We start from the raw sequence: 26,335 nt of genomic DNA on the forward strand, positions 1-26,335 counted from the left end.
GTTTTGATTTTTTAGTTATATTTTATATTTATTAAAATATTAAATTTTTTTTTAGTTGTCTTAATAATAACTAAAAAACCAAAATCAAAATATGAAAAAGCTCATAAATGCTAGTTAAACAAAAACATTCTTTTAAAGGTAATTTAGTAATTTCATTACATTTTAAAAATGTAAAAATACATATTTATCAATTGGATAGTATGTAATGGAACTTATAGAAAAACTATATTATCTCCAATAGTCATTTTATAAAAAATAAACAAATGGAAGAGTAGAATGATAATTACAGTATTTCAATAAACAATGAATCATCTTGTAATAAACAATAATTTTCCCTCTACAATTAACTTTTGTTAATATTGTATAGTTTTAACAAATAAACTCTAATAAAAAAAGCAGTGGCCAAGTAAATTTTAATTAAAAAAGAAAGCAATTAAAAGGTATCGGGTACCAAGCCAACCCATCTGAATTAAACACATTAGGTGTTATTTTGGAAACAATATATTGATACGTTGAAAAAATATAGTATGCATTCATTTCTCAAACACAACAAATGGTGGCAAGATAAATTTTTTTTATTGATGTGGATATTTGGATTAGCTTTTGTGCACCTCGACAAATCTCACGGGTCTTAAAAATAATGACTATATAAGTTTCTAGTGGTCCTAAGGTTTATAGAACTCGAACCGGTGACCTCTAGAAAGCAAACCTAGAACCTAACCTCTAATGACAAGATAACATTATTAGGAATAGTGGTAGTGAAGTGATGATTCAAGAAAGAGCTATATTAAAAATACGATAGTGGTATACACGTTAAGTCGTTAAGAGCTTGTGATTTTTTTTTCAATTAAGTATTAATTATAAAATTTATAACTTCAAAAAATTATTGAAAAAAAAAATAAAAAAATAATTGATTTAGATAATAATTATATGTAAATAATATATACCAACAACTACCAAAGAACAAGAAGAAAAACTTACAATATTAGCACTAAAAAATGTGAAATAAAAAATATAGCGTGGATAAAAAATGTACAAGATAACCACAAATGCAAGGTAAAATTATCAAATGAAAGGGAAAAGGTTACTTGGATAATCAAGTTAGTTTCTCATCTAATTATGAAAACAGCTAAATTAAAAATTATTATTTTTTTAAGTTATTATTTTAATTTAGTGTGATCAAATCTCCTCATGCATCTATACATATCTTATTGGTTTATAAATATATTTATTAAGCTATTCATGTAATTTGTTTGAGGTAAATCCTCATATAATTATGATAAAGTTATATTTAATTATTTAGAAACACACGTAAAAAACTATTATATGAATAATAAATTTTTAAAATTTTAAATATTATTATTCAAAAACACAATAACTATCTTGTTATATTTAAAAATAATAATATTTAGTAAATATAATCGTCTAGAAGCGCTGCTAGATATAAGTCTATTATTTCATCATTGTTTTTCAAAAAATACTATTTTATTAAAAAATTTAATTTAATATGCTAATTTTAAAAACATCCACGGGTTTTGAGGTGGATGGAACCAGTGGATAGGCACGCCGTGGGTGCCGTACGTGATTTACATCGCCAGGAGCTGCCGAAAAGAAACGATGACGATGACGATGACAATGACGTTGAGGGATCTGGATAGGCGAGGCACTGCTGGGGGTTATCTGGACACGTGGGTGGGGACCTCATTGTTATTTTATCCGCTACAAAAAAGAATCATTAAGATAATTTGTATGACGAAGCATACGTGGATGTCATCGAATTTGTTTGAAATTCCCATATTAACCCCTCTCATAAGTTTTCATTTAAAATTGTATGGTGGTGAAAAGCTGTGCATTGTAACACCCCCCCAAATTGCGGCGAGGTTCATTGATGATCACTATATTTATCAATATTATACACTTTCTTGATTTTTTAGAATTAATATAAAAAAGTGTTTTTAATCTCAATTGTCACTTAAAAATAGCTTTTACTATCAAACCAAAACAAACAATGTCATATGTGTTTCGGAATAGAGTAAGGTCATTTGTGCGTTTTAAATAATATTAATTTTTTTTTTAATTTTAGATTGTTTTAATGTATTGGTATTAAAAATTAATTTTAAAAAATAAAAAAATTATTTAAATATATTTATAAATAAAAAATACTTGGAAAAATAATTATCACTACAATACTAAACAAGCATTTAAGATATACATGTTTGTTGATCCAGTATGAAGAAATACATTGATGTATTGGTTTTTTTTTTTAATTTCATAATATTGCATCAATATAGTTATGAAACATACCAATACTCCATTATATATTGCTAAAATCATACAGTGAATATAATCATTTTTTATTTGTAATGCGTGCAATAACAAATCTTTATAGGTGCTCAAAACTTTAAATTTAAAAATTTAGGATTTTTGTTATACCTTTGGATCTTATAAAGAGAGGTTAAAGATAGATACTATTATTTTATTATTTTACCTTAATGAGATATTTATTGAACCTAAAAATTGATTATAGTTCACGTTTTGGATTCTAAATTAAAATGTTTTATAAAATCACATATATGTTTTTTTAATGTTTCGTGTGTGTGTATATATATCACACTCACGTTATCATTAATATTCCTTGCATCTATTGGCCAATTTATTCCATTTTATGTTTTTCTTTTTAAAAAAAAACTCTTTTTTTTTTCAGAACAAGTTTAAATTTATGTTCGGCTTTAGGAATGGACCTTAGTTATATAGTTGTTAAGAAAAAAGTGTTTAATAATCTACATGTTTGCATTAATATATCTAAAATTAAAAGTTAAATAAAGACTTTTAATTTTAAAGTTTGATATTAACCTTGCAAAAAAAGTTAGAAAAGACATACAAGAGTGGTACCATTCATTTTAATGATAAAAAAAATCTAGCATGTGCATTTCACATGCCAGACATGCTGGTCGTTTAGCCTTGACTCAAATGGCTAGCATCCCAGCCTAGTTATTTGCGCATGGCCCAAACAACAAGCAATTTTAGTCGTTCAAGTCCATAGCCAAACAACTAGAAATCTTAGCTGTTTTGAGCCTGACTTCATCCCAACTAACCTTGGTTTGTCCAACTTTGTCCTAACACACATCTTTATGTATTTTTTTTAAGTTCTCAAGAGTCACGCACGTGATACCTTTTCTATACATTGTAAATATTATTTTTCTAGCCAATGATTATCTTTTATTGTTATAACTAGTCAACATCTCTATCAATGATGTGCATGGCATAACAACCCATGACCCAAGTTTTTCGAAAAATATTTTTCTTCTCAATGAAAAGTTCAAGGACTAAATGTATAAATACATGTAGTCACAAGTAAGAAATGGGAAGAAGAGTCCTAAGTCTTGGACTCTACACCCAATCATTAAAGCTTGGTCATGCAATCTCAAACATGATCATTAATCTCTCAACAATCATTCAACAACTTCTGGAACCACAAATAACCACCAACAATCATTTAACAACACAATTCTCAGAATCATAAACAACCATTTAACAATTAATGGAATATACAATTTCTCTTAAATTCTCCTACTACTTTTCCATCTATCATACATTGTTTTCCTTTCCTATAATTTACTAGCTTAAGCATCAGAATGTCTCCTATACTCATATGGAACTTGTTTTGTTGAAAAAATCATGGGCCAACCTAAGATCACAATTGTAAAAACCCTAATTTTTGTCTGAAGTTTTTCACAACTTTATCAGTGGTGCCATCTATAAGAAACTAAACAAAATCTAGCTCATTCCTTTTCATTCAAAATTCTTTTATGACTGACAAAACTCCAAGACAAGAAAGAATAACTAATATCCCTACTATAGGAACTCTCCTAGATTTCCATCAACTCTTAAATCAAATGCAAGTGCTAAATAATGTTGTTCAAGCCATTAAACAATAGTTTCACGCTCTTTCATTCCATCAACAAGAAGTACAACACATGGCTCAATTACTTACATCAAATGCATAAAAAAATTTCAATTCTAAAAAGGAACAAGACAAAATGACATGCAAAGTAGGCATGTTATTCTAACTCTTTTGGTTGCCCTAGGCCTGACCTGAGCTACCAGAAGTTGGCACTCGGGCTTGGCTTAGGCAACCATACCTATTAGTTACCTGTCAGGCCCAATGATCAACATAGTTTTCATTTTTTCTCTCTAAGTTTTTCTTCTCTCTTTGCCTTTTCCTCTCTCATTTATTTTCCCATGCATTGATTATTTTAATGTGTATCATATATAATTTTGTTGTCTTGCGTACATAAAGTTTTTACAGGACAAACACCTATCACCGATAATAATATTTTTGTTATGCTTATTATCCCATATGAATACCAGTGAAAGTAAATATACTTCGTCACACAGATTATTTTAAGAGTATTCCTTAACCTAATAGGGGTATGGTTTTATAGGAACAACTCATCACCCTGATTTGTCAATAAAGAAAATTAAGTTTTCTATGTGAAGTTTATTCATGAATTCATCAATGAAATTATCTATGGCAAACAAAACAATATGCTAGCTTATTCCTCTTTACTCTTCATCAAAAACACTTTTCATGGTTGACAAAACTTTAGGATAAGGAAGAATAACTTATGAGTGAGCATAAAACCTGAAAAACCTATTAAATTGAGAAAATAAAAAAAATCAACCAAAAAACCAAACCGAGAAAAAATAATGAATTAACCAATTAGAAAACCCTAAAAGAATTTCAGTTCAGTTCAATTTTGATTTCAAATGTCTGAAACCGATTGAACTAGACCAAACTAAATCAGTTCAACCAACACTTAAAAAAGAGAGTATAAAACTCAATTTTCTTCCCAACCCCAACCTAAACCAAAATAGTCGCTTTCCCCACCCCATAACTTTCTCTCTACCTCTCATCTCTTCCAAGTACTAAACTTAGATCAAACCCAAAAGTAGTTCTCAGCATCTAAATATAGTCACATATTTCATGTTTGTGCAGAGATGGAATGGTGGATGAAGCTATTGGGTTCTTGGAAGACATGATAAGTGGAAAGTTTCAGCCAAATATAGGCAGCTATAAAATTGTTCTTCCTAGATTATGCAAAGCACATAGAATTAATGATGTTATTGAAGTGTTAATAACAATGATTGAAAATGGTTGCTAGCCAAATAAAACTACTTACACTGTTGATTGAAGGTATTTGTTTCTCCAGATCAAAAGCTCAAGTAATGAAGTTGGCTAATTCTCTTTACAATATGAATGCTATTTCTGAATATTCATTCAAATGTTTGAACAAGACCTTCCATTGTTTGATGTTTTAAAAGACTTTATTTATTCAGATGCTGAGAACTAGCTTTTGTTGTTCTTAAATGTCTTATAAGTCAATTTTTTTGGTTTTTCCAGTTTTTTAACAGCATAAACCGAACCAAACTGAATTGAAATTATTTAGTTTGAATCGGTTTGGATTTGGTTTTGATTTTTAATTAAAAAAAATTGTTTTGGCTATTTATTTAAGTGAAAACCGAACTAAACCGAAAATGCTCACCTTTAGAGTAACTGATCTTTCTACCACATGGATTCCAACTAAATGTACAATGATAACATAGTTCCTTGAAGAAACATGATAAAATGACATATAAATGAGTAATGCTCGCAATCCTACACTTAGAAAGAGCTACACACATCGTTTGCATACGAGACGCTCCAAACAACCCATTTGCCATCGATCTCCATCTGAGTCTCACTTACGTACTTGAAAAAGACCTAGGTGTGATATAAGCTCTATGACTTTACAAGTTTACAAGCAAGAATACAACTCCCATCAAATAAGAGAATCCTTACTTTGTCATAGAATATTGTACACTCGATCATTTAAATAACTATGAAGGACTTACAAACCTCCGAGAGTATATACAAAATATAAGAAGCATCTCAGTGCTTGTCACACAAGATAATAATGCTATATACAAAGTTCTTCCAATAATGCTCCATAAATCTGCACAATAATGGTATCATATTTTAGAGTCTGACTCTATTATCTATTTTTGTGATCTCAACTTCAAACTCATCTCTTGCCTCAGAAAAAACATTCCAAATAATAAAATATATATAATAGAGCTCTTTACCATCATATAACAAGAAGATTAGAGCATCATAACCTATCTCCAAAGATTCAATGAAGAGATGCTCGGTGCGGAAAGACTCTTTGAGCTTATTACCATAAAAAAAACTTAATTAATGGATTCTAAAACTATTTTTTATGGGAAAGGTTGTATACTTTCCCTGACTCGAATCTCCTCAGCATCAAACGCGCAATGAAAAATTATATCAATGTGAAAAAAGCCAGCGCGACTAGAACATGACACATTTTATTTTTATTTATGAGTAGAGTCTTCACAATGCCATCAGTCTCCCACAAGAACATCCAAAAAAATATCAAGGTGCACATCTATGATCGCTTCATATTTCTCGATCCTATGACTACACTTTTAACCACCACACAAGCTGAGAGATGTTAGCTGATATAAGAGAGAAAATTTATGCAATATTTACCTTCCATAAAAAGTGTTGTAACACGAGGAACCATAACAAATTCTATCCCTTTTCACCATGATCATGGGCATGACACTAAATAATGTCATGCCCTGAGAAAAAAAAAAAACGATTGATCACCAAAGGTTATCTTCACCAGTTCATGACAAAAAAACTAAGCATGAAAAGAAGGAAGCCTGCGCACTTGATTATCTATGTAAGATTAATTAATCATCAAATTTGCTTTAGGAATTGTATTTTTATCTTTTTAATTTTTCAAATAAAAGACAACAATGTTTTTTCATGTCTCTATTAAAATCTCTGTGATATATCTTAATGAAAAATCTTCATAACGAGACCTTTATGTCTCCAAACATATCTTTATGAAAATCTACACGGTGAGATCTTCATGTCTTTAAACTTGCCTCCAATGTCTCCAAAAGGATCAATGATCATTCTTCATGTCTTCAAGACCACTTGTCTCTAAAAAGCTTAAGCATCTGTCTCCTAAAACATTAGTAAAAGCCAGTATGCATAATATAAAAAGGTGCGAGCATTCATCTTTCATATAGACCCAACCATAATAATATTTTCACGCAAACATACAAGTAACATTTGTATAAATCAAGCAAGTTTTCCTATTTCACTTCTTCCTCCTTTGCCAGACTTGGGTGACTAGGTACTAGCGCCCATGCACCAAACCTACTGATTGCCTGTAAGGCCCTAGTGACAAGCCCTAACCCAACGACTAATACAATCTTCATTTTTTTCTCTACATTTTTTTTCCTTTTCTCTTCCTTTTTTCTTTCACATTTATTTTTCATGATATTGACATTTTTAATGCACAACACATATAATTTTTATGTCACACACACAAACTTTTTGCAAGACATACATTGTTTTTTTTTTTTTTTTTATCACAAATAGCTATATTTTTGCTATGTTTACTAGCACAAATGAACACCAATGAAAATAAATATACTCTACCACACAGATGTGGCACGTCAACTTCCCCTCAAATCTTGTACCAAGCATAGAACCCATAACACAATATCACATCAACATATGAGCGAGCCACCTTGATTAGCTAATGATACGATTCCCTCCTCAATGAAAAAATTACAAGCTTGATTATATAAATAAACCTAGTTACCAGACCAATAAGAGATAATCTTTCTGGCATACTAGGTCCACAATCTTGTAATGTCCAAATACGTTCCCTTGCACCTTTTACATTATTTTCTCCTCATCCATTAGTTTCTTTACACATACAAATACTAACTTAAAAATTGGAGTATCTTTTATCCCAACATGATACCAATTTTATAGGAACCACTCATTAACTTCGGTCGACATTCAAAATAATTTGTTTTTCTATGTCAAATCTTTTCACGACTTTATCAAAACTCAACCTAATGTCATAGGAGTGACGATTCTCCGCAAGCAATAACAGTTTTATAGTTTTATTTATCCAATTTGCATAGTAAACCAAGCATTTCCTCCAACACATTAGGCATCAATGCATTTCGTATAATTCATAGGCATTTCGCATGTCACTTGCTTTATTGCCTTAATCACTATCTTTTCAACAAACGATAGAATGTGTTGGTCAAACATCTCTCTTTAGCGACAAAATAGTGTAAATAAAAACGGAAGTTCAATAATTTTAGTCAAATTCAGGGTAAACAACAAAGTTTTCTAATCTAAGATTTTTTTTAAAAAAAGAAAAAAAAAACATGCTCTATCAAATCCTGAAAGTAAAAACCAAGAAAGAAAGAGACTAGAGGCAGATGCTCTGCCCTATAATTTTTTGCTTTCTGCTGGTTTATAACTTTATATCTCCAATTGGACTGGGAGAAAAGGAAACTTCCTTGTCCGCTTGCCGCTTGCCGCTTGCCACTTGCCCTTTTGTACATGTTTATCTCACTCTTTCATTGGACCGAAAAACAAAGAAAGGAAAGAGCCTTTTTGAAACTGAGTCCTAGCCCACTGCCACAGAATTTGTAACGTAGCGCCTCAACTTTTATGTGGTGTTCGGGGAACTTTTGCGGACTAGAGAAATATTTTAATTTTTAAAACAATTATAGTTATAATAAAAAAAAAATTATGTTTAAATATGATATTTTTATATCTAGAAATTTAAAAAAACTAGTTTTCTAAATTTCTAAATTTATATTGAATTTAAAAAATAAATCTTAAAGATTCTTCACAAATTTTCTCTAAGTTTTCCACTATTTTCATATGAAAAATAAAATAAAATATTTCTAGTTAACAATGTAACGGTTTTATAATAATTTTTAATTTTAATAAAATAAAATTAATATTATACAATTAGATTATCACAAATATAAAATATTTAAATAATTACTATAAATTATGATTTTATTTTATTTTTTAAAATAGATGTATTGTTGATATAATTCTTATTTTTGTTAAAAAAAATCATCTCCATGAATTTTTTTTTTAATTTTTTAATTGAAAAAAATATTTTTTTTAATGAATGGATAGATTCCCTGTATTTGGTAGGGACCTGTGACAAACATACAATTATTCATCTCCTTTTTGGCACATGAATCTATCACAACGTAATTGATAGGATTTAGGCATCCATCAGAGCTCATAACCAAACCACCGCTGTCTGGTTCGCGGCTGCAGAATAGTGACTGGTGAACTTGTTCCGTTGAAGAGAGAAGACTTTTTAGAAAGCCATCAGAACCATTTCTGGTTCTGTCAATACGAGCAGCTAAAAACAAGTGACCAGATCAGGCTCGATCACAGAACCGAACAGCCGTTAAGAAGTTATCATGGGCATTAACAATAGGGTCAGCAACTCCAGACAGCCCCAGATGAATGAAAAACCAGAAACCGTGGTGGCCGGATCTTTGAGCATCAAAATATTATCGGAACCCAGCGACCAAATAAACAGTATGATCCAGGTAAAAAAGCAAAAGCAGCAAAAAGAAATCTAGCAAGGCACTCGGTAAATAAGCTTGAGGGCAACATTAACAAACGTAAAGCATGGAAACGGAAGGACTCGTTAGAAATTAATAATGAATCCAGGGAGCAGAACATCCATCATCAACCCAGAAGATAATATCATAATAATAATAATAATAATAAAGAAAACAATCTGTAGCCATTCCTGTATACGTGGGAATCCATCCAAAGATTGAAGAGATCACAAATCAAGCTGAGAGACCAAGGGTACTGATTAACACTCATCAGACCTAGTGGATAAGATTTCCTATTCAAACAAAGTTGATTTATTTTCCTACATTTCCCTTCTTAGTTGTTCCAATAGGGAAGGATAATTTTATTTTACCCGCTTCCCTCAAATGTTAGTTTATTGGAATCTACTACCCCAACTAATCAACGCATACAAAGTTAGTTCATACTTTAAATGAACTGGATACCTACTAATTATATAATTAAGGATTACTCTAAAATCATCTGTTTTTTTACTAAAACTTCATTGTTCATCCTCTCTCTGTAAAATTTTATATTTTTTCAATTTGATTTTTTAAATTTTTTTTTGATGATTTAGTCCTAATTAAAAATTAATTGATTTTGATTTTTTATGAAAAAATTAGGATTAAAAGAAAAATGATCAAAATGAAAAAAACACCAAACATAAGTGACATGCTATAAATTTCTTAAAAGATGCACTTTGGTCCTTGAACTTTAAAAATCATGCAAATTATACAATTTCAGTATCTCAATATTTTCCAATTCAATCTTAGTACAAAAAATTATTTTTGTTATTTTTTAGTCCCTAGTTGAGAGAGAGATCACTGAATTCCAGTGGTAGAGAGAGATCATCAGATTCCGAATAGACGCATGGGCCCTAACAAAATGGGCCAGGCCTAGCAGCGCCTCGCCTTTGTTTTTTTTTTAATTAATGATTATTTTTATGGTTTTCTTTCTATTTTTTTAATTTATATTTAAATTAGTACCCTTTTTCTATTTCATTTTGTTTGGAGAACCTTTTTGAACTGACGATTATTTTTTTAGTTCTGCATTTAAATTTGACGAGGTTTTTTTATTCATCTATATTTTTTTTTTATCTTTTGTATGGATGAACTTTATTTTTATTTTTTTTTATTTTTGGATAATATTTCTAATATTTATAGTCTTGCATGATGTTTTTTTCCCCTTTTATTTTATTCGATCAATTTAATTTGTATCTCTATTTCTATTATTGTTTGCTTAAATAAAAAAATTATTTTAATAAACAAATTTCGCAAACATAACCGGGTAAATGTTTCATTTTTTGCGATTAAATATCTTGATCTACACCTGTTTCTTGATTTTTCAAGTTTTATTTTTAGGTATCGTTAATGACTTTTTATTTATTTTATTCGCACATATAGTTCTTGATTTATTTGATTACATGCATGCATAAATTTTTTCATTTGAACTTAGGTTTTTAAAATTACAAAAATGTGTTGAAAAAAACATGCATATACAATTATTTTATAGGAAATAAAAATATATGACCCGCAACGGAGCTCGAGTCACGAAAATAGTTTTATTCTAGTTTACATACTTGCTTTACATGCATTTTTTATCAAGACAAAAAATATCTTCAACATAAAAAAAAATTAGGCTATAAATAATTATTTGACATTGTTATTAAACTTGGTCTAGTGGATCAACTTTGAAACCTTTAGATTTGACTCATTACCTAGCATGAGTTTAAAATTAAACCGTGTGAAAATTTTTATGATATGATCTAGTTGACTTGATTGATCCACCAACTAGAAAAAAAAGTTTGAGAATCAAATTGAGGAAAAAAAGATGAAATTGACAAGAAAAAAAAAACTTTTAGCCAACTTTTGTCTAGCCTGGATTTAAAATTAAATCATGTGGGAGTTGTCTCAATATAAATCATTCAACTTAGCTTGTCCAAAGAAAAACAATCTGAATAGTAAAAAACATTTGAGAACGTAAAATAGAATAACATTAAACTAAAAAATTCATATTATAAAAAAAATATTACAAAAAATCTCTACTTCGTGTAGAAAAAACATTGTAACCACATAAATTGTTGACTAAGATACAAAGCACTATGGATTACTACAATTCTCTATTTTTTTTCATCCCTCAACTTTTTTTTATTTAGCTTTTATAGAGCCAAATCAATAACAAAATAAAAAAAAATTGTTGCGAAAGAGAAAGATTCAATGACAGATAATCAAGGTGAAAAATGTGGAGGAAATGGGTCGTAGTTTTAAAATTATGGTGAAAAGTTCACTTTGGTCCTTCTACTTTTCAAATAATGAATTTTTGGTCCCTTCAGTTTACCCACATTTTAGTTTTTATCCACAATTTTATTTTTCTATTTTTAGTTCCTAGTTTGAGAGGAGAGAGAGTTGTTTAATTCTGGTGGTAGAGAGAAAAAATATCAATTAACACCAATTTCAATTATAAAAATAATCGATTTTAGTATGAATAAGATTTATTTGATGAGAGAGTTTTATTGAGGTGTTTTCCCTTGAAATTGTTGAAACAAACGAGATCAAGCCTAGAAGGGGATTTTGTTTTTCGTTTGGATTTGTGTTTTTAGCGAGTTTTAATGTGTGTTTTTTGTTGATTTACATCACATGGATGTTTTTAGGTGTCTTAGTGTGGAAATTGGTTGAAAAATATATTTTTTTGGATAAAAAAACACCTTCCCTAATGTTTTGGCCACCCCTCTAATGGTCGAAAACTGGAAAGGCTGTCAACGCATCGCCTGCACTTTTTAAAATGAGGCATGCACATGCTTTAGTTTTTCGGACTTAACAACACTGATCTATTTTATTTGTTTTTTATATTTTATTTGTTTAATTAATACCTTTTTTTATATATGTTTTTTTATTTAAATAATATCTACACATTCATTTTTTTCGGTTAAAAAAAATTATTCAACCAGCGTTCCGACTAGTATAATTCTATGCCCTGTATTATAGCACGAGTTATCACCCTTAAGGCTGTTTTTCACTATATAAATTGATCGACAGGAAGTTTAAAACAGATTTAATGACCGTACAAATAATTAATTAATGGTTTTGAATCTAAACCTAAGATGTATAATTAATAGATCTTGTTGGCTTATCAAGTCAAGTTTTTTGAGGGGCATCCACTGAACCAAAAACCATCAGAACCCAAAATGTGTTGGCAAGCCAGCCAAAAAAAGAAAAGAAAAACATGAAATTTCTCTTGAACATGTGGTTAAACACAGGGGCGTAATTAACTTATGGTTAAGGACAAATCAAACAAAGCGAATTAGAAATTTGTTCGTTATGATTTGCAAAATTTACGCGCTTACAGCTTAATCAACACACTGTTACAGCTTTAACAAAACAGCTTAGCTGGCTAATTACGAACAGTGTCAGTTCAGTTCGTTAGCCAGATGCCATTGTTAACTAACTGTGTCTCAAGCTAAGCCTATGTCCTTCCCGGACAGTTCCGGGAAGAACAACTTCCCTAGAGCCCTTCCATTTTCCACACTTGTATAAATATTGGCGATGGACAAGGTAAAAAGCCGACTCCCTAGCATGATAGAACAACCTACATCTTCCTCTCTCAATGGCTTCCATTCCTGATTTCTTTTCCGACCATCAATTTTCTCCAGATGATTTTTCAGAGATTACATCAATAATGGCTGAGGAAGATCAAAGTTATGTTAGAACTGATTCATTTTCTAGCACATATATGTCAAGCTGTGCAATTTCTAATTTTAGTTGTGCAGTGTTAGGCGATCATCAAGATCATGGCAACTTTCCAGTGTTGTATGATCATAGAAATGATGATGCACTTGATATTTTTCTGGGGGAATCTGAGATCATGTCCCCGATTCCAGTAACCAATTCATTGCCTCAACCCTCTGGCATTTTGGATATAGATGTGCTACCCAAATTAATGGATTATAAAATGGGGGGGCACAGGGCCGACATTGCTAAAATTCAGAATTTCGATGCCGGGTTCCGATTACCGGACGCCTCTGGGTATAGGGAGGATTTTGGTGAGGTTATGCCAAATTTTACGCCCGTCTGCCCTCTTTCCGGAGAAAAATGGGTATGCAAGTATATAGGATTTTGATACAAGATGTTTTTTGTGCTCAATTTCTTTGCATATAGATTTTCTTTTTGGTGCTCATGGTTTATAAATTGTTATTTAGGAAGTTGAATACGATCAAACGGCGTCAACTAAAAACTCCGACACAAAAAATGTTGTCCGGTATACAGCAGAAGAGAGGAAAGAGAGAATTCTAAGGTATCTGAAGAAGAAAAACCGAAGGGCGTATAACAACAACGTTAAGGTTAGTGTATATTCCGTACTATTTATGCATGTGTTTAGCCCTATATTCAGAAACTGTGCATTTATTAATCGACATTGATCCTTGCTACAGTATGCTTGCAGAAAAACCATAGCTGAGGGGAGACCTCGTGTTCGCGGGAGATTTGCAAAGCCCGGCGAAGTTTTTGAAGAAGAAACTGAAGTTAAGACGAATGATATTATACTTCATAAGCACCAAGAAAAAGGAACACATTGTGATGGTGATGCCATGCGGGCACTTCTAGCCACAATATTCGAAGAAGAATGATAGAATTCAAGCTCCTTAACACTGGAATGTTCTCTATATTCTATCTGACTAAAGTTGCTAGATGAAACCAATAGAATGAATTTGTATATCATACTATATAGCATTTGCTAACATTGAAAATTTTAATATTGTTAAAGAGTTACTTGTGCCACTTAAAAGTTCAGTTTTTTTTCATTTATTTCCCTGGGTTCATCTCGACAACTAGACCACATGGCATGATAGGGCTCCGGTTTAACCATCTCCTCTATACACGTGTAAGCAATCAATGAATTCAAGATGAGTTCTGAAATGCCACCCTGCAAGTTTCAAAATAACAGCTATTGACTTCTTCCCTTGAACACTGAGTCAAGACAGACTATATGGCCTTTTAGCCAAAAACACACAAATTTTCTGTTTTAATCCAAGCGAACACTAACCATGCCTCACAATCATAACATTTATTCAAAGGGAGAAGGGGCAGTTTTATGGACAAACTAACCTAGCTAAGGATCTATTACAAAGGTTTGATCACTGCAATTTCTCAGTATGCTCAATTGCATTTTCTTACTAGCAATGCAAACTTCTCATCATTGCAGACAAATAAATAACAAAAATATCAATTGCAAGTCAGCAATTCAAGAATAAGCCATGTCCTAAGAAAAATTTGCTGAATAGATGGAATTACTCTGTAAACATGTTTCACAGTTACAGCCCAACGAAACATGGATCCTGCAGACCAGAAGGGCTCGATCTTAACCTAGGAAATTCATAATCACCAAATGGAGCACCAAATTGCACAAAACAAAATCAGCAAAGGCACGCTCTGGTGGTAAATCCTGTAAATGGTTGAAAGAAACATCAACTATCTGTTTGTAATACAAAAATGAGGAATGCCATCAACTCAGTTCATTACTTCCTTTTAAACACTCACTCATTTAAACTATCCGCATAATGACTCCTTGTTATACTCAACTCAAACTGGTAACTGCCTTTAGAAAATAGAAAGTTTAGGCCAAATGCCAAATCAACTTTTTTCAGTTTGTTGTATCTTTTCCAAATCAATGACCAGTTATCCGTTGGAGTAAGACAAATGGTGGTGAAGTGGACACCTTAAGTGAGCAAGTGTTTAAAAGCATGAACCAAAGAGAGTAGCACAGCTCTACAAAACTCTAAGAAAAGGATTAAAACCACAAGATGAAAAATGAACAGAATAGTTACCTTGAATTCCTTGTTTTCCTTGTTCACTTGGATACGGAGACAAACTGTGACAAGTGAAACAAATTAATCTCTCTATTGTGAAATGTGACAATGATTCCCTCCCTACTATGCAATAATTACTTACCAGCAAGGACTGCAGTCCCAATACAAGAAAGTACTCCAGAGAGAAAAGAGTTGAACGGAAATGACCCAACAATGGCCATGTAAACTACCTGTTGATCACCAAAAACAAGTTTAAAATGCTTCCAAGCTGGACAACATACTAACCAAACTTTACATTGAACAAATCAAAAAGTGGATTATAATCATAACATAGCCAAAAATAGAGAGGGGAAGGGGGGTATATTTTTGATGGCTCAAAGTATGTGCTAGCAGCACAATAGATAAATTCTATATAAAATCACCCTAAATCGGTCATTGGGAGTCTCATTGAATTCAAACAAGCAGTTCATCTTTGATGCCAAAAAACACATGTAATTCTAGGAAGAGTAACCGGATTAGATTACTTATGCTCTTCCAACTCAACAAGAAAACAAATCATTCAAAAAGGGGCTCAGAGAAATTGAAAATGTTGAACCAGCAAGTTCGGAAATTGCATCACTCCCCCCAGTAGAAACTGGGAAATGAAGCTTTTGGAAGGCAGCAACCAGAGGAAGGGTGTGAGGTTAGCATGGATGACCTTTGTGCACTATTGTCCTTAGTTTTCACTCTTATAATATTTCCATGAACAGGGCACCATACATCTAATCATGTACATGGATGATTCGAGGTAACCTCCATTAAGAGGAACTTTAATGCTGTTTGTAGGGGGTATATATGCAGTTTAATGTGCATATAGTGTGTGTACACAGTACATAAATCTTGTTGGTGTCCCAACTTGTTTGACAGATTAGCGATCCATCTATAATTTTTGAACCTAAAACTGCATTTGGTTGTTACCTTTTTATTTGCTTAATAATTAAAGGAATGATAGTGATCTCAAAGAATTTTGTTCTCCTTTTTATTCCCTTCTGTCCACTCTAAGGCTTCTTTATACATCATTCGTTGAGTTCTTCAGTCTTTAAAAAAAAAAGAAAAAATCTAATACCAAAGGGCATGCTGCTAAATTCCAGTTAAATTTAAATCTGGCAAAAATGAGCTCTTTGAAGGGGGAAAATGACTGTTGCATTTGGGAGTCATCAAGCATGTTGCAGTGCTCATTGGTTATTCTTGTTTAAGACTTTCTTCCTCCCTCTTTCCCATGACACATCCAATTTATTGGCTCTAACTATCCAATGCTAAACTGGAACACAAGGAAGTGCGCACCAAATGAAAACAAAGTGATGCAACGTGTAGCAGAAATTCATACGAGCAAACAAAAGACAGCTCCATTGACCAATAGGATAAAAATAATAGAGAGGACATTATCAACATGAATATAACCAATAGTTGCGTGTATCACGACCTAAATCATCAAGTTTTTGGCTCTCCAAGTCCTTCTCCCTCGTTTTTCCACAATCCAACCCTAAACTTTATAAAAACACAAAAAAACACTCAGGTATTCACACAATTAGGTAAAATAACCAACGCTACTAGGCTCTGTTCAACAGTTGGGAAACAGGAAAAAAAGTCAACATTACACCTTGTTAGAAACATAAAAAAGAAACGCAATTGACTGATGGACTCACACCATCAGTTAACAAAACATTTCATACAAGGACATTTTACCGCACATATTAGTTTATTCTATTCTTTCTAATAAACCCTAAAGTTTCCGAATGAATCCCATATTATTATTCTGTATCAAATTCATCATCCACTGATCCAATCGAACTGTCAAAGATCAAAATCCTAACATTGCCATGGCATCGAAACAATAAACAGATACTAAAACTCAAAATCACCGCATCAGAACGAGTTGTACCTGAATTATAGCAGCGAAAACTGCAAAACCCACATACAGATCGATGATCTGGACACCAAAAAAGAAGTCAATTTTAGAACTTCATGGTAAAAGAAAAAAGGGATCAAAAGAGAGCGAGAGCGAAAGAAACCTTAAGGCTAGTAGGAGTGGCAGCATAAGCAGAACAAAGGGAATGAATGAGTGCTTGTGCGTCTTTGCTGGTAGTTCTCCCCATTTTCAATCTCACACAGTCCACACACAGACACTATAACTGCCGCGAAAAAAGCTTCCAACTTTTTCTTTGTTTTATTATGGGAGTCTGTCTACGCAAATGCAGGGAATTGTAAAATTCGTAGTAGCAGTGGAACAAAAAACCGACGCCGTTTGTGAGTCGAAAGAAAGAGGCCAAGCAGGGATTGCCTCATAAGGGCAGTTATGTTATTTTCTCAAGTCCTAAGCGTGTGTGTCCATCAGGTCACTCGTGTGTGGTCATTCAAGTAAACTGTACACGTGGTCTTTTTTTAACGTATGTATTTCCTTGATTTAGGTCTATTCGGAAGGACGGCAAAGTGTTTTTTTTATTAAGAAATTTATTAAAATAATATTTTTTTATTTATTAAATTTTATTTTTAATTAAAATAATAATAAAAAGCACAAAAAATACTAATTTTTAAAAATAAATTAAATTATTCAAAAACATGCTGAACCAAGTTCCAAGACAAACCAAACAATCTCCTAGCCTCATTTTAGATTTTGTACTTCTTTTTTCTGTGTGTTGTTGTTCAACTGAACTGCCCGACTTATAAAACTCCTCCAGGTTCCAAAAACTAATTATAAAAAATGGCGTCCATTTTATCCTTCTCTACCATTCCCACCCTTGGCTCCTCCTCCTCCTCCTCCTCCTCCCCTCGAGCTTTCTTTCCTTCTCGGCTAAGTTCGCTTTCTCTTAACCACCGGTAATTTCTCTCTTGCCTTTTATTTTATATTTTTCATGAAGGTTAAATTTTGAAATGAAATTTATTGTCTATGCTGTGAATTTTATTTGCTCTTTTTTTTTTCCATTAATTCGGTTGTGTAAGTGAGAGCGTATTATTAAATTCTAAGTCGAATTGGTGGACAGATTAGCATAACAATTAGCTTGCATTTTAGTGAAATTGAAGCCTAAATATCGTTGCATATATATATATATTAATTATTTTTGGGTGTGGATTTCTTATGATTTTAAGACTGAAAATAACTAAGCAGCGTGACTCTCTAGTTCCAGTTTGTGCAAGTCTGTTGTAAAGTGCAGCTATGCAGAAGCAGGCGTAAAAGATGACTTCAGATCCACAACAATTGATGTTGTGGCTGATGTAAAGACCGAAAGGGTAAAATTTGGCACCACTGGATCGGTGTTTTCTTCTATTTGCTTGTATTATTTTCTTTTTAGCTCACATTTGGTCTCTTTTACTTACCCACTGCTGTGCTTTTCCTAGTAGGTTGTAGTCCTAGGAGGTAGTGGTTTTGTGGGTTCTGCCATATGCAAGGCTGCTGTGTCCAAGGGCATAGAAGTTATAAGCTTAAGCAGGTGAGGGATCTTCTCCTCATAATTGATGCGTACATGTTTCTTTTGGGGTTATGTGGATTTCTTTGTTATGTAACTGCTACCCATGTCAAAGCATTGGCTACCTGTAAACAAACTTGTTTACAGTTTTGTTGTTTTCTTTATCATGTTTAGTTTTTTCATGTCTGAAACTCTGATTCATTCTACAGGTCAGGGCGCCCTACTTACCCTGGTTCATGGATAGATCAGGTTACTTGGATACCAGGCATGTTCTATAATTTACCCAGTCTATAATAGGTTGATGTGTCGTGAATCAGCTTTTAGGATCATAATCAGCAAGCCCTTGGTTCCTTAAGCAGATTTTTAGATCAGTTCTGGAATTTTTTTTAAGATTTTGGCATAATTCTGAATTGGTTGTGTGCTCTTACTATCTTAAATTTGTTCTGATTAGGAGTCTACACTTTGCTTAGTTTTATCTCATGCATTTGTTTTCATATCATGCAGGAGATGTTTTCTATACAAACTGGGATGAGATACTATTTGGGGCCACTGCAGTTGTTTCAACAATTGGAGGTTTTGGTAGCGAGGAGCAGATGCAAAGAATTAATGGCGAGGCTAACATTGTTTCTGTCAATGCTGCCAAAGAATTTGGTAAGAATTGTCAGTTCTGGTGAACTTAAATCTTTGTCTTAATTTGCAAAACAATCAGTTCTTCCCAGTTAATGACTTGCCTGTTTACGTTGTGACCAACCCCTTAAGAAGGGCCAGGAGGGGACTTGCTCAAAATCTGTGCTGGTTGCAAGAAAACATTAGGTTCAAGTATATGTACAGATAGATTTCGACTTAACAGAAAAGGAGATGGAGAAAAAAGGCAGTGGAAGTTTTAAACAAAGACACAACTTTGTGTATTTATATCTTAGAGAAAAGAGAAGAAATGATAGAAGAGAAGTTGATAGCAGCATTGAGATTGAAATGGTGGCTGTGTTTTCATGGATTTTTCTATTTCAATTATGGCCTCCAGGGCACAAATCTGAGAGCAAGAATAGCAATTCTTACTTAAGATTGACTGGCTTCTTAAGTTTCAATGTTTTAGACCCTGTAATGAACATTACAGAAATGAAATATGCTAGAAAGAAACTAAAGCAGGCATTTATATTCCTTTCCCGAGGACTCTAAGTAACAAAATCATTGTGGACTGAGAACATTCTACCAATCAGGATTAATTTATTTTAATAATGGCACCAATAAAAAATGCCAGTATTTGATTAAAACATAGTTCTGTTAAGATTTCTTGGTTAGATGCCATAAACCTCTGTTAATCTAGAATTTTATTCCTGCAGATTACTTACAACCTTAATTCTCTCTTTTTGCAGGAATTCCCAAGTTTATCTTCATCTCAGTGCATGATTACAATCTACCATCATTTGTACTGTCAACTGGATACTTCACAGGAAAGAGGAAGGCAGAGGCAGAGGTTCTCTCCAAATATCCCAACTCGGGTAAGTTCATAATGGGCCTTTTCCAACTGTAGTCGTGTTTCCAAAAATTTTATAATGCTGTAATGTGTACATTGTAGTATTAGGTTACTGGTTTTGTGTGAAAAGCAAGTGAGAAAGTAGAAATTTGTTTGGAAAGCATTTTGTCTAAGCTAGTCATTTGCATCTTAAGATCAACTAACTACGAAATCAATGAGCACAAAGAAATCATTAAGCGAATGATTAATGAACATTGAGCGTGCTCATGTTTGCTGCATGCTGATCAATAGAATGTTTTTAATGCACTTGCTACTGCACTTAATGTGAAGTAGTTGATTGCTGCTGAGTTTTCAGCAAAAAAATGGGAGAATGATCAATGCTATCATCATACTGACTTCTTTTTTTACTTAGAGGGATTGTATTAAAATCCATCCCCTCCTTATTGAAGGGTTTGCCTTCTAGCTAATCCATTCTTTCCACTCATGGTTCCGAGCAATTCTTTTGACCTCTGTATTGCTTCTCATTTATCTTGAATGAGAATTTCCTCAGGTGTAGTGTTAAGACCTGGTTTCATCTATGGAAAAAGGAGGGTTGATGGTTTTGAGATTCCTCTGGATTTGATTGGGCAACCGGCAGAGAGAATTCTCAGTGCTATCGAGAACTTCACCAAACCCTTAAGTTCCCTTCCAGCATCCGATCTCCTGTTGGCACCTCCTGTTAATGTTGACGATCTGGCGCTTGCGGTAGTAAATGCAGTGACAGATGATGACTTCTTCGGTGTATTCACAATTGAACAAATCAAGGAAGCTGCAGCAAAGGTGAAAGTGTGAATTGATTTCCAGAGCAAGAAAGAGAAGATTATTGAAAACCAACATATCTACTAACAAATGCCTTTTACCTCAACTTTGCCTGAATTAAATATATACAAAACCAAGTGTAATCCACAAATGTGATATTTTCCATGGATGGATTAGCTGTAATGATATGCTCAAATTTCCTCCACAAGCACAAGTGAATACACAAACACTTCTGAATTCAACAGATTTCCAATAGCGTAGGGCATTTTTTATCTGCATCTCGTGTTTTCAATAATTCGTCAAAATGGAATGTGTTTTTTCAATTTATTATATGATTCATTATTATAAACTTTACTTTTAATTTTACTCACACCGTTTAATTTAGATAAATTATACTCCATTGATTGACATCGAAAATAGAAGTGTTCAATTAACAGAAGGGTTTCTAGTACATGGCACAAGCATGGGAGAAAATGAACTTGGCATCATGTTAGACGATGGATATCTCTGAATTCGGGGAATCAGGCAAGGTTGCTCGCTAGCAGAATTAAATCAAGCCTAAAGTGCCTACTTGAAACAGGAATTTCCCTCAGAATTAACCACCGAGGATCTCTCCAAAAAGGGAATGTAGTCACAATTGATCAAAGCAAACTACCAATTGGTCATATCATAATATTTTGGGATTTGGATGCCCTTATAGAGGCATTTTCCTAGTGAATCTTGTTTTTTTTTTTTTTCCAAGCATAATTGTGAATCTGCTTGTGAGGGGACTACCCTCACATGGTAGTTGAGCCATATAATTTCTCCTGACTGGAAGTAATGAGTACAGCAAAGTGTTATAAAACCCCAACTTATGCAACTGTAGCTATAACACAAAAGTTGCTTCTTTTGAGCTCGATTTTGGTAACTATAAATCAGTGATACATCAGAATCTACACTAAGGAATTACAAACTAGTGTTCCATATTGGACCAAAATTTTGTTGCAAAACCACTTTTCCTCTGCTCTGCATGGATAAAGAATACTTAGCCATGCCATTTCTTTGCAATGGATCGCTCTGTAAGATACCTATATCAGAAAACACCAAAGTTTTAACAAGTTAAAGGACATAACATTGTATAATCACTTGTCACCATCAGTTAAAACTTCAAGGTGCTCAAGTGCCATACTTATTGATACCAGAGAATCTAATCAGTTGGATTCAAAAAATTCTTTGGTGAGCAGACACCAAGGATTCAAGTCAGTCAATTCATGATCAACGCTGCTCTTTTATACAGATTTTTCTTAGCAGAGTGCCAGAACCCTTGATGGCTAGCCACATGCAGATCCACTCTACTTCCTCTGCTTCCCTTCGACAAATTAAGCTATTATTGGATCACATGAATTTTTGTGGATCAATTTTTTCCATTTACATGCTACCTGACAAGCATTCTGTTGGAACTAGATTTTCCAATATAGACCATAATAATTCAGAAAGCAATTTATTCATAAAAACAAACATGAAAAAATTGCTTACTTCCCAGTGTAGAAGCCCGCAGAATACCAAGCGTTTAATACAACTGTCAGATCCGTTTCAGAGCTTGTATTTTCAGTTATTTCCCCTTCATTATCTTTCCTGTTCCCAGCTTTATTGCCTGCAAAATAGTGGGAAAAAAAAATACAATAGTGAAACAAAGACACATCCAAAGGGCGCTTCATTTCTTGAGCATATTCAAATTTATCTCTCTCAACCATTCATATAAGCTAGTTCTATTAAAAAAAATTAAAGATCATCTGCCACTTCACTTTCAAAGTATTGACTTAGAGTTTTGCCCCAGATTTACAATTTTATTTGTAGTTTCAGTTCCTCTGAATTACATGGGCCGAAATCTATTGAAAAAATAAGTAAAAATTTTGAAAACAGACGGTGAAAGAAAAAGGATGTCCACTTATTTTAAGTTTTTGAAAAAAGAAACTTTTCTTCTAAGAGCGAAACTATTATTTAAATCTTTTCAGAGTTGAATGGAAATTGGAAGGCTAATACTAGGTGTCAGAAAAGGTCCTATGAAGCTCAAGATCAAACGGCCAAAGTCTTCCAGTAAAAGTATATGGTTCCTTTATGAGAACCAAAACTCTCAAATTAAAGACTATATAAGTAACATGAAAAAGAACAACTGTCACAGTGAAGTATTCTCCTTTACAAACTGATGCACAAATTTAAAATAACTCATCTACGGTAAGTGATTGCTTCTCTCACTTTCTTGCTTTCTATATTTTCATGTAGCAAGACGAGGATCGGAGACCTTCATAATTAAGTCAATTTATACTATACAAGTAACCAGAAAACTCCATCTTACAACTTAAATTACTTGAAAACTGGGAAGAAAGCACGGTTTTTCTAGACTAACAGTTTATTACATAACAAAACAACTAGTTAACTGAAGAAACTAAATTCATGAACAACCTAACTAAAGAAACTAAACTGCAAGTTCATCATGTATAGAAATTCGAATATATGCATGTATGTATCTAGAAAAGAGAGGTTGGGGTACTTTAGGTGTAAAAATATGCTTCAAAATTTAAATAAAACACATTTCACTATCTGAGGATTTGTTTCGGCCATGCCCGCTATTCCAGTTACTTGAAATAAAACCTAAATGACATTCCATTTCAAAGCCGACTGCTTAATACTGTCATGTTATCCACAAAGTTCTGATTAAATTCTAAAACATTTCTTTTCTTGATTGACATTTTTATCATTTTCAAAAAACCATGTTTACCTTCTATATCGGAGTTGACAACAGGAGTATTCATTGTCATGGATGACATTGCTCTTTCTGCAGCATCCATTGCTGTTTTCACAATGTCATCATCTATGGGAGGGAAAGACTTTCCAGGGTTCATCATGGCAGAAGAATCAGTACATGCTTTACCAAGAGATGTCCCACCAAAAGTACAAGATGAGAATGAAGAGCATGGAGCCACTGAACAATGACAAGCATAAGGGCAACAAGAACAGATGAGAGGGGAGAGTGAAGCTTGGGTTGCAGCAACCGACTGATCTTGAGAAGCAGAACAGGTTCCCCAATAACCACCAGAACCTGAACCTTCAGCAGGATATTGGTAGTTATAACCACCATGCAGATTAAGTTGCTGTAGAATCCTTTGCCTCTTCTCCTCAAGCTCATAGTACTGGCCGAGTAACTGGTTATAATCTTCTGCACCATGTGAATACAAACCACTGAGAGTTTGTGCGTGAACACCACCATTTGATGGATCTACATATGGCTCAGGTCCAAGTGAATCTACACAATTATTTAATTTGGCCGGTGCAAGGTTTTCAGTCTCTTCCAATTCTGTGACAGTATTCGATGTAACATTGCTGTTCTCATCTGCCTCCCTACATTTTAAAAATCACAAGAAATGAAAACAGATCCCAGAAAAGCAGATACCATAAAAATAAAAGAATCATGTAGGTGAATAAGCACTCTCTATCAAGAACTCAAATTATATTTTATATAAAATTCAACTTAAGCTTCATATCAATACCGAATAGGAAAATGTTGCAAGTAAATTCAAGCCCATTTTCTCAAAGCACCTATCAACTATCTAAGTGTTATTCTCATATCTTATTCTTCAACAACTCAAAAACAAATACAAGGAGAAAACAATAAAGTCCTCCAGGACCAAAAGGGATTTAAGCTATCTTATATTATAGGTACACAGTACTTACTTAACAGTCCCATCCAGACTTTCATCGACCCTAGTAATAGCAGAGGCATTTTCATCCTCGGTGCCGCCACCAAATTTCCCTCCATCAGTTGATTTATCCTGGATTCTTTTCTTTCCATGCATTTTCTGCAAAATTAGAAAAGTAAAAATTAATAATAAGGAATAAAACTCAAAAAAAAAAAGTGAAAAGTATAGAGAGAAGGAGAGAGGACCTTGTACTTGGACATGGCATCGTCGAAGGCGTTGATGAGAGCTGAATCATCCCACAATTCCCCTTCCTTCCCCATTTACTTTCCCCTCTCTCTCTTCCCAATTCTCTCTCTCTCTCTCTCTCTCTCTCTTCCCTGCTCCCTACCTCTGCTTGCGGAGTCATGTAAGTAGTGAACTCCACCCTAGGAGACCATCTCAAAGCAATTCAGCCCATTTAGGCCCAAAGTGTGACCGTCTGTGCATTTTCAGCCCATTGAAACTATCTATTGGGGTGCCCATATATGCCCCATCCCCAACTACTTCGACCATTGGACTTTGGCGCACGGGCAGTTGTCGAAACTTACAGGGCAAGCGCCAGCCATAGTGATTAGTGTGCCTGTTTTTGCTATAAAACCATTAGCAAAACCAGTGAACAAGCTATCAGAAATGAACTAGCATCCCTGGTATTTTAATGTTTTGTAGAACCAGATTTAACACGCGGTATGCTTATAAAAGTCCCACCCAAAAGCTGTGCAAGTTCATCCTAAACCAAAACCCAACTCTGCAAATTTCTTTAATCATCTTCCAACACCAAATCAAGGCTATCAAATCTAGCCTATTATCTTAATTACCTTCCTTTTAATTTATTGGATATCACTGATATATGTATCATGCAACCTGTGGGTGTAGCAAAACAAAAAACAAGGAGGCAAGTTAACTTGTGGGCAATACGAGCTCAGCCAAGAAGGTTTGGGATTTCATTCGTGGTGCCTGATCGTGTTGTCATGGAAATCAGTAGCAAAAGAAGAGTTCGAGGGAAGCATCCTCTGAGATTGATAAGAATGCCACCAGGTGGGCCAGTTGAATTCCATAAGATTGTGGAGGAAGCTAACCAACATAGTCCACCCTTGAAGAATTGGGACAAAGATACGTGTCCCCTTCCTGATAAGGCGTATCACAGGAGTTGCTTTAATGATTGGTATACACTGTTGTTTTATCACCCTTAATAGTATAGCCTATAGGCACTTTCATTTCTAGGCATGCGCTTTGAGTCGCTGCTTTTTCACAATGAAATTGCTCAGAGGGGAGCAAAGAAGGAAGACTCCCATCAAAAGCTTAACTTGACGCCATGGTCTCTGTGACTCTGCTCATTCTCTTTACAATTGCGGTCCTACCTTCACCATTTGTAAATGAAGAATAAAAGTAGTGACAAATTCTACCCCTTTAATCGAGTAGCCGCATTAATAATAATAATAATTAAATTAAATTAAATTAAACCTCACATAAAATTAACTGCAAAAACCGAATCTAGATATCAAACCAAGAAAATCTTAAAATAAAAACCAAAAAGAGTCAAAGCTCATTATTTTGCTTTGATTCTTGGGTTTTGAGGCTTGTGTGGCCTAATACCTAAACTTTATT

General features: G+C 33.4%; 4 protein-coding genes across 6 annotated transcripts; 2 read left to right on the forward strand and 2 right to left on the reverse strand.

Moving 5' to 3' along the window:
- The first annotated feature begins 12,841 nt into the window (after positions 1 to 12,841).
- On the forward strand, positions 12,842 to 14,256 carry LOC18094120 (uncharacterized). The gene is made up of 3 exons (XM_006368290.3): positions 12,842 to 13,591; positions 13,695 to 13,835; positions 13,926 to 14,256. Exons 1-3 carry the CDS (start codon positions 13,103 to 13,105, stop codon positions 14,118 to 14,120), a joined length of 825 nt encoding a protein of 274 aa, XP_006368352.3. The 5' UTR covers positions 12,842 to 13,102; the 3' UTR covers positions 14,121 to 14,256.
- Positions 14,257 to 14,538: 282 nt separating this feature from the next.
- Positions 14,539 to 17,594, reverse strand: LOC18094121 (dolichyl-diphosphooligosaccharide--protein glycosyltransferase subunit DAD1). Its single transcript, XM_006368291.3, has 5 exons — positions 17,351 to 17,594; positions 17,221 to 17,268; positions 15,442 to 15,529; positions 15,318 to 15,361; positions 14,539 to 14,935 (listed from the first exon to the last, which is right to left on the reverse strand). Exons 1-5 carry the CDS (start codon positions 17,432 to 17,434, stop codon positions 14,852 to 14,854), a joined length of 348 nt encoding a protein of 115 aa, XP_006368353.1. The 5' UTR covers positions 17,435 to 17,594; the 3' UTR covers positions 14,539 to 14,851.
- A 318-nt stretch (positions 17,595 to 17,912) lies between these two features.
- On the forward strand, positions 17,913 to 21,256 carry LOC18094122 (uncharacterized protein At1g32220, chloroplastic). Of its 2 annotated transcripts, none has more exons than XM_024585840.2 (7): positions 17,913 to 18,155; positions 18,464 to 18,566; positions 18,678 to 18,766; positions 18,952 to 19,007; positions 19,247 to 19,393; positions 20,116 to 20,241; positions 20,767 to 21,256. In XM_024585840.2, exons 1-7 carry the CDS (start codon positions 18,040 to 18,042, stop codon positions 21,045 to 21,047), a joined length of 918 nt encoding a protein of 305 aa, XP_024441608.1. In that variant the 5' UTR covers positions 17,913 to 18,039; the 3' UTR covers positions 21,048 to 21,256. The 2 variants fall into 2 exon arrangements, with proteins under 2 accessions (XP_024441608.1, XP_024441602.1); XM_024585834.2 differs by having other exon boundaries at positions 17,914 to 18,155; positions 18,458 to 18,566.
- A 505-nt stretch (positions 21,257 to 21,761) lies between these two features.
- Positions 21,762 to 25,276, reverse strand: LOC18094123 (uncharacterized). Of its 2 annotated transcripts, none has more exons than XM_006368293.3 (5): positions 24,937 to 25,276; positions 24,726 to 24,850; positions 23,773 to 24,392; positions 22,530 to 22,647; positions 21,762 to 22,081 (listed from the first exon to the last, which is right to left on the reverse strand). In XM_006368293.3, the coding sequence occupies exons 1-5, from the start codon at positions 25,009 to 25,011 to the stop codon at positions 22,039 to 22,041; spliced, it is 981 nt and encodes a 326-aa protein (XP_006368355.1). In that variant the 5' UTR covers positions 25,012 to 25,276; the 3' UTR covers positions 21,762 to 22,038. The 2 variants fall into 2 exon arrangements, with proteins under 2 accessions (XP_006368355.1, XP_052312292.1); XM_052456332.1 differs by lacking the exon at positions 21,762 to 22,081 and adding an exon at positions 22,085 to 22,432.
- Between the last annotated feature and the right edge of the window lie 1,059 nt (positions 25,277 to 26,335).

The sequence above is a fragment of the Populus trichocarpa genome, chromosome 1, assembly GCF_000002775.5.
Source record: "Populus trichocarpa isolate Nisqually-1 chromosome 1, P.trichocarpa_v4.1, whole genome shotgun sequence".
Classification (NCBI taxonomy): Eukaryota; Viridiplantae; Streptophyta; class Magnoliopsida; order Malpighiales; family Salicaceae; genus Populus; species Populus trichocarpa.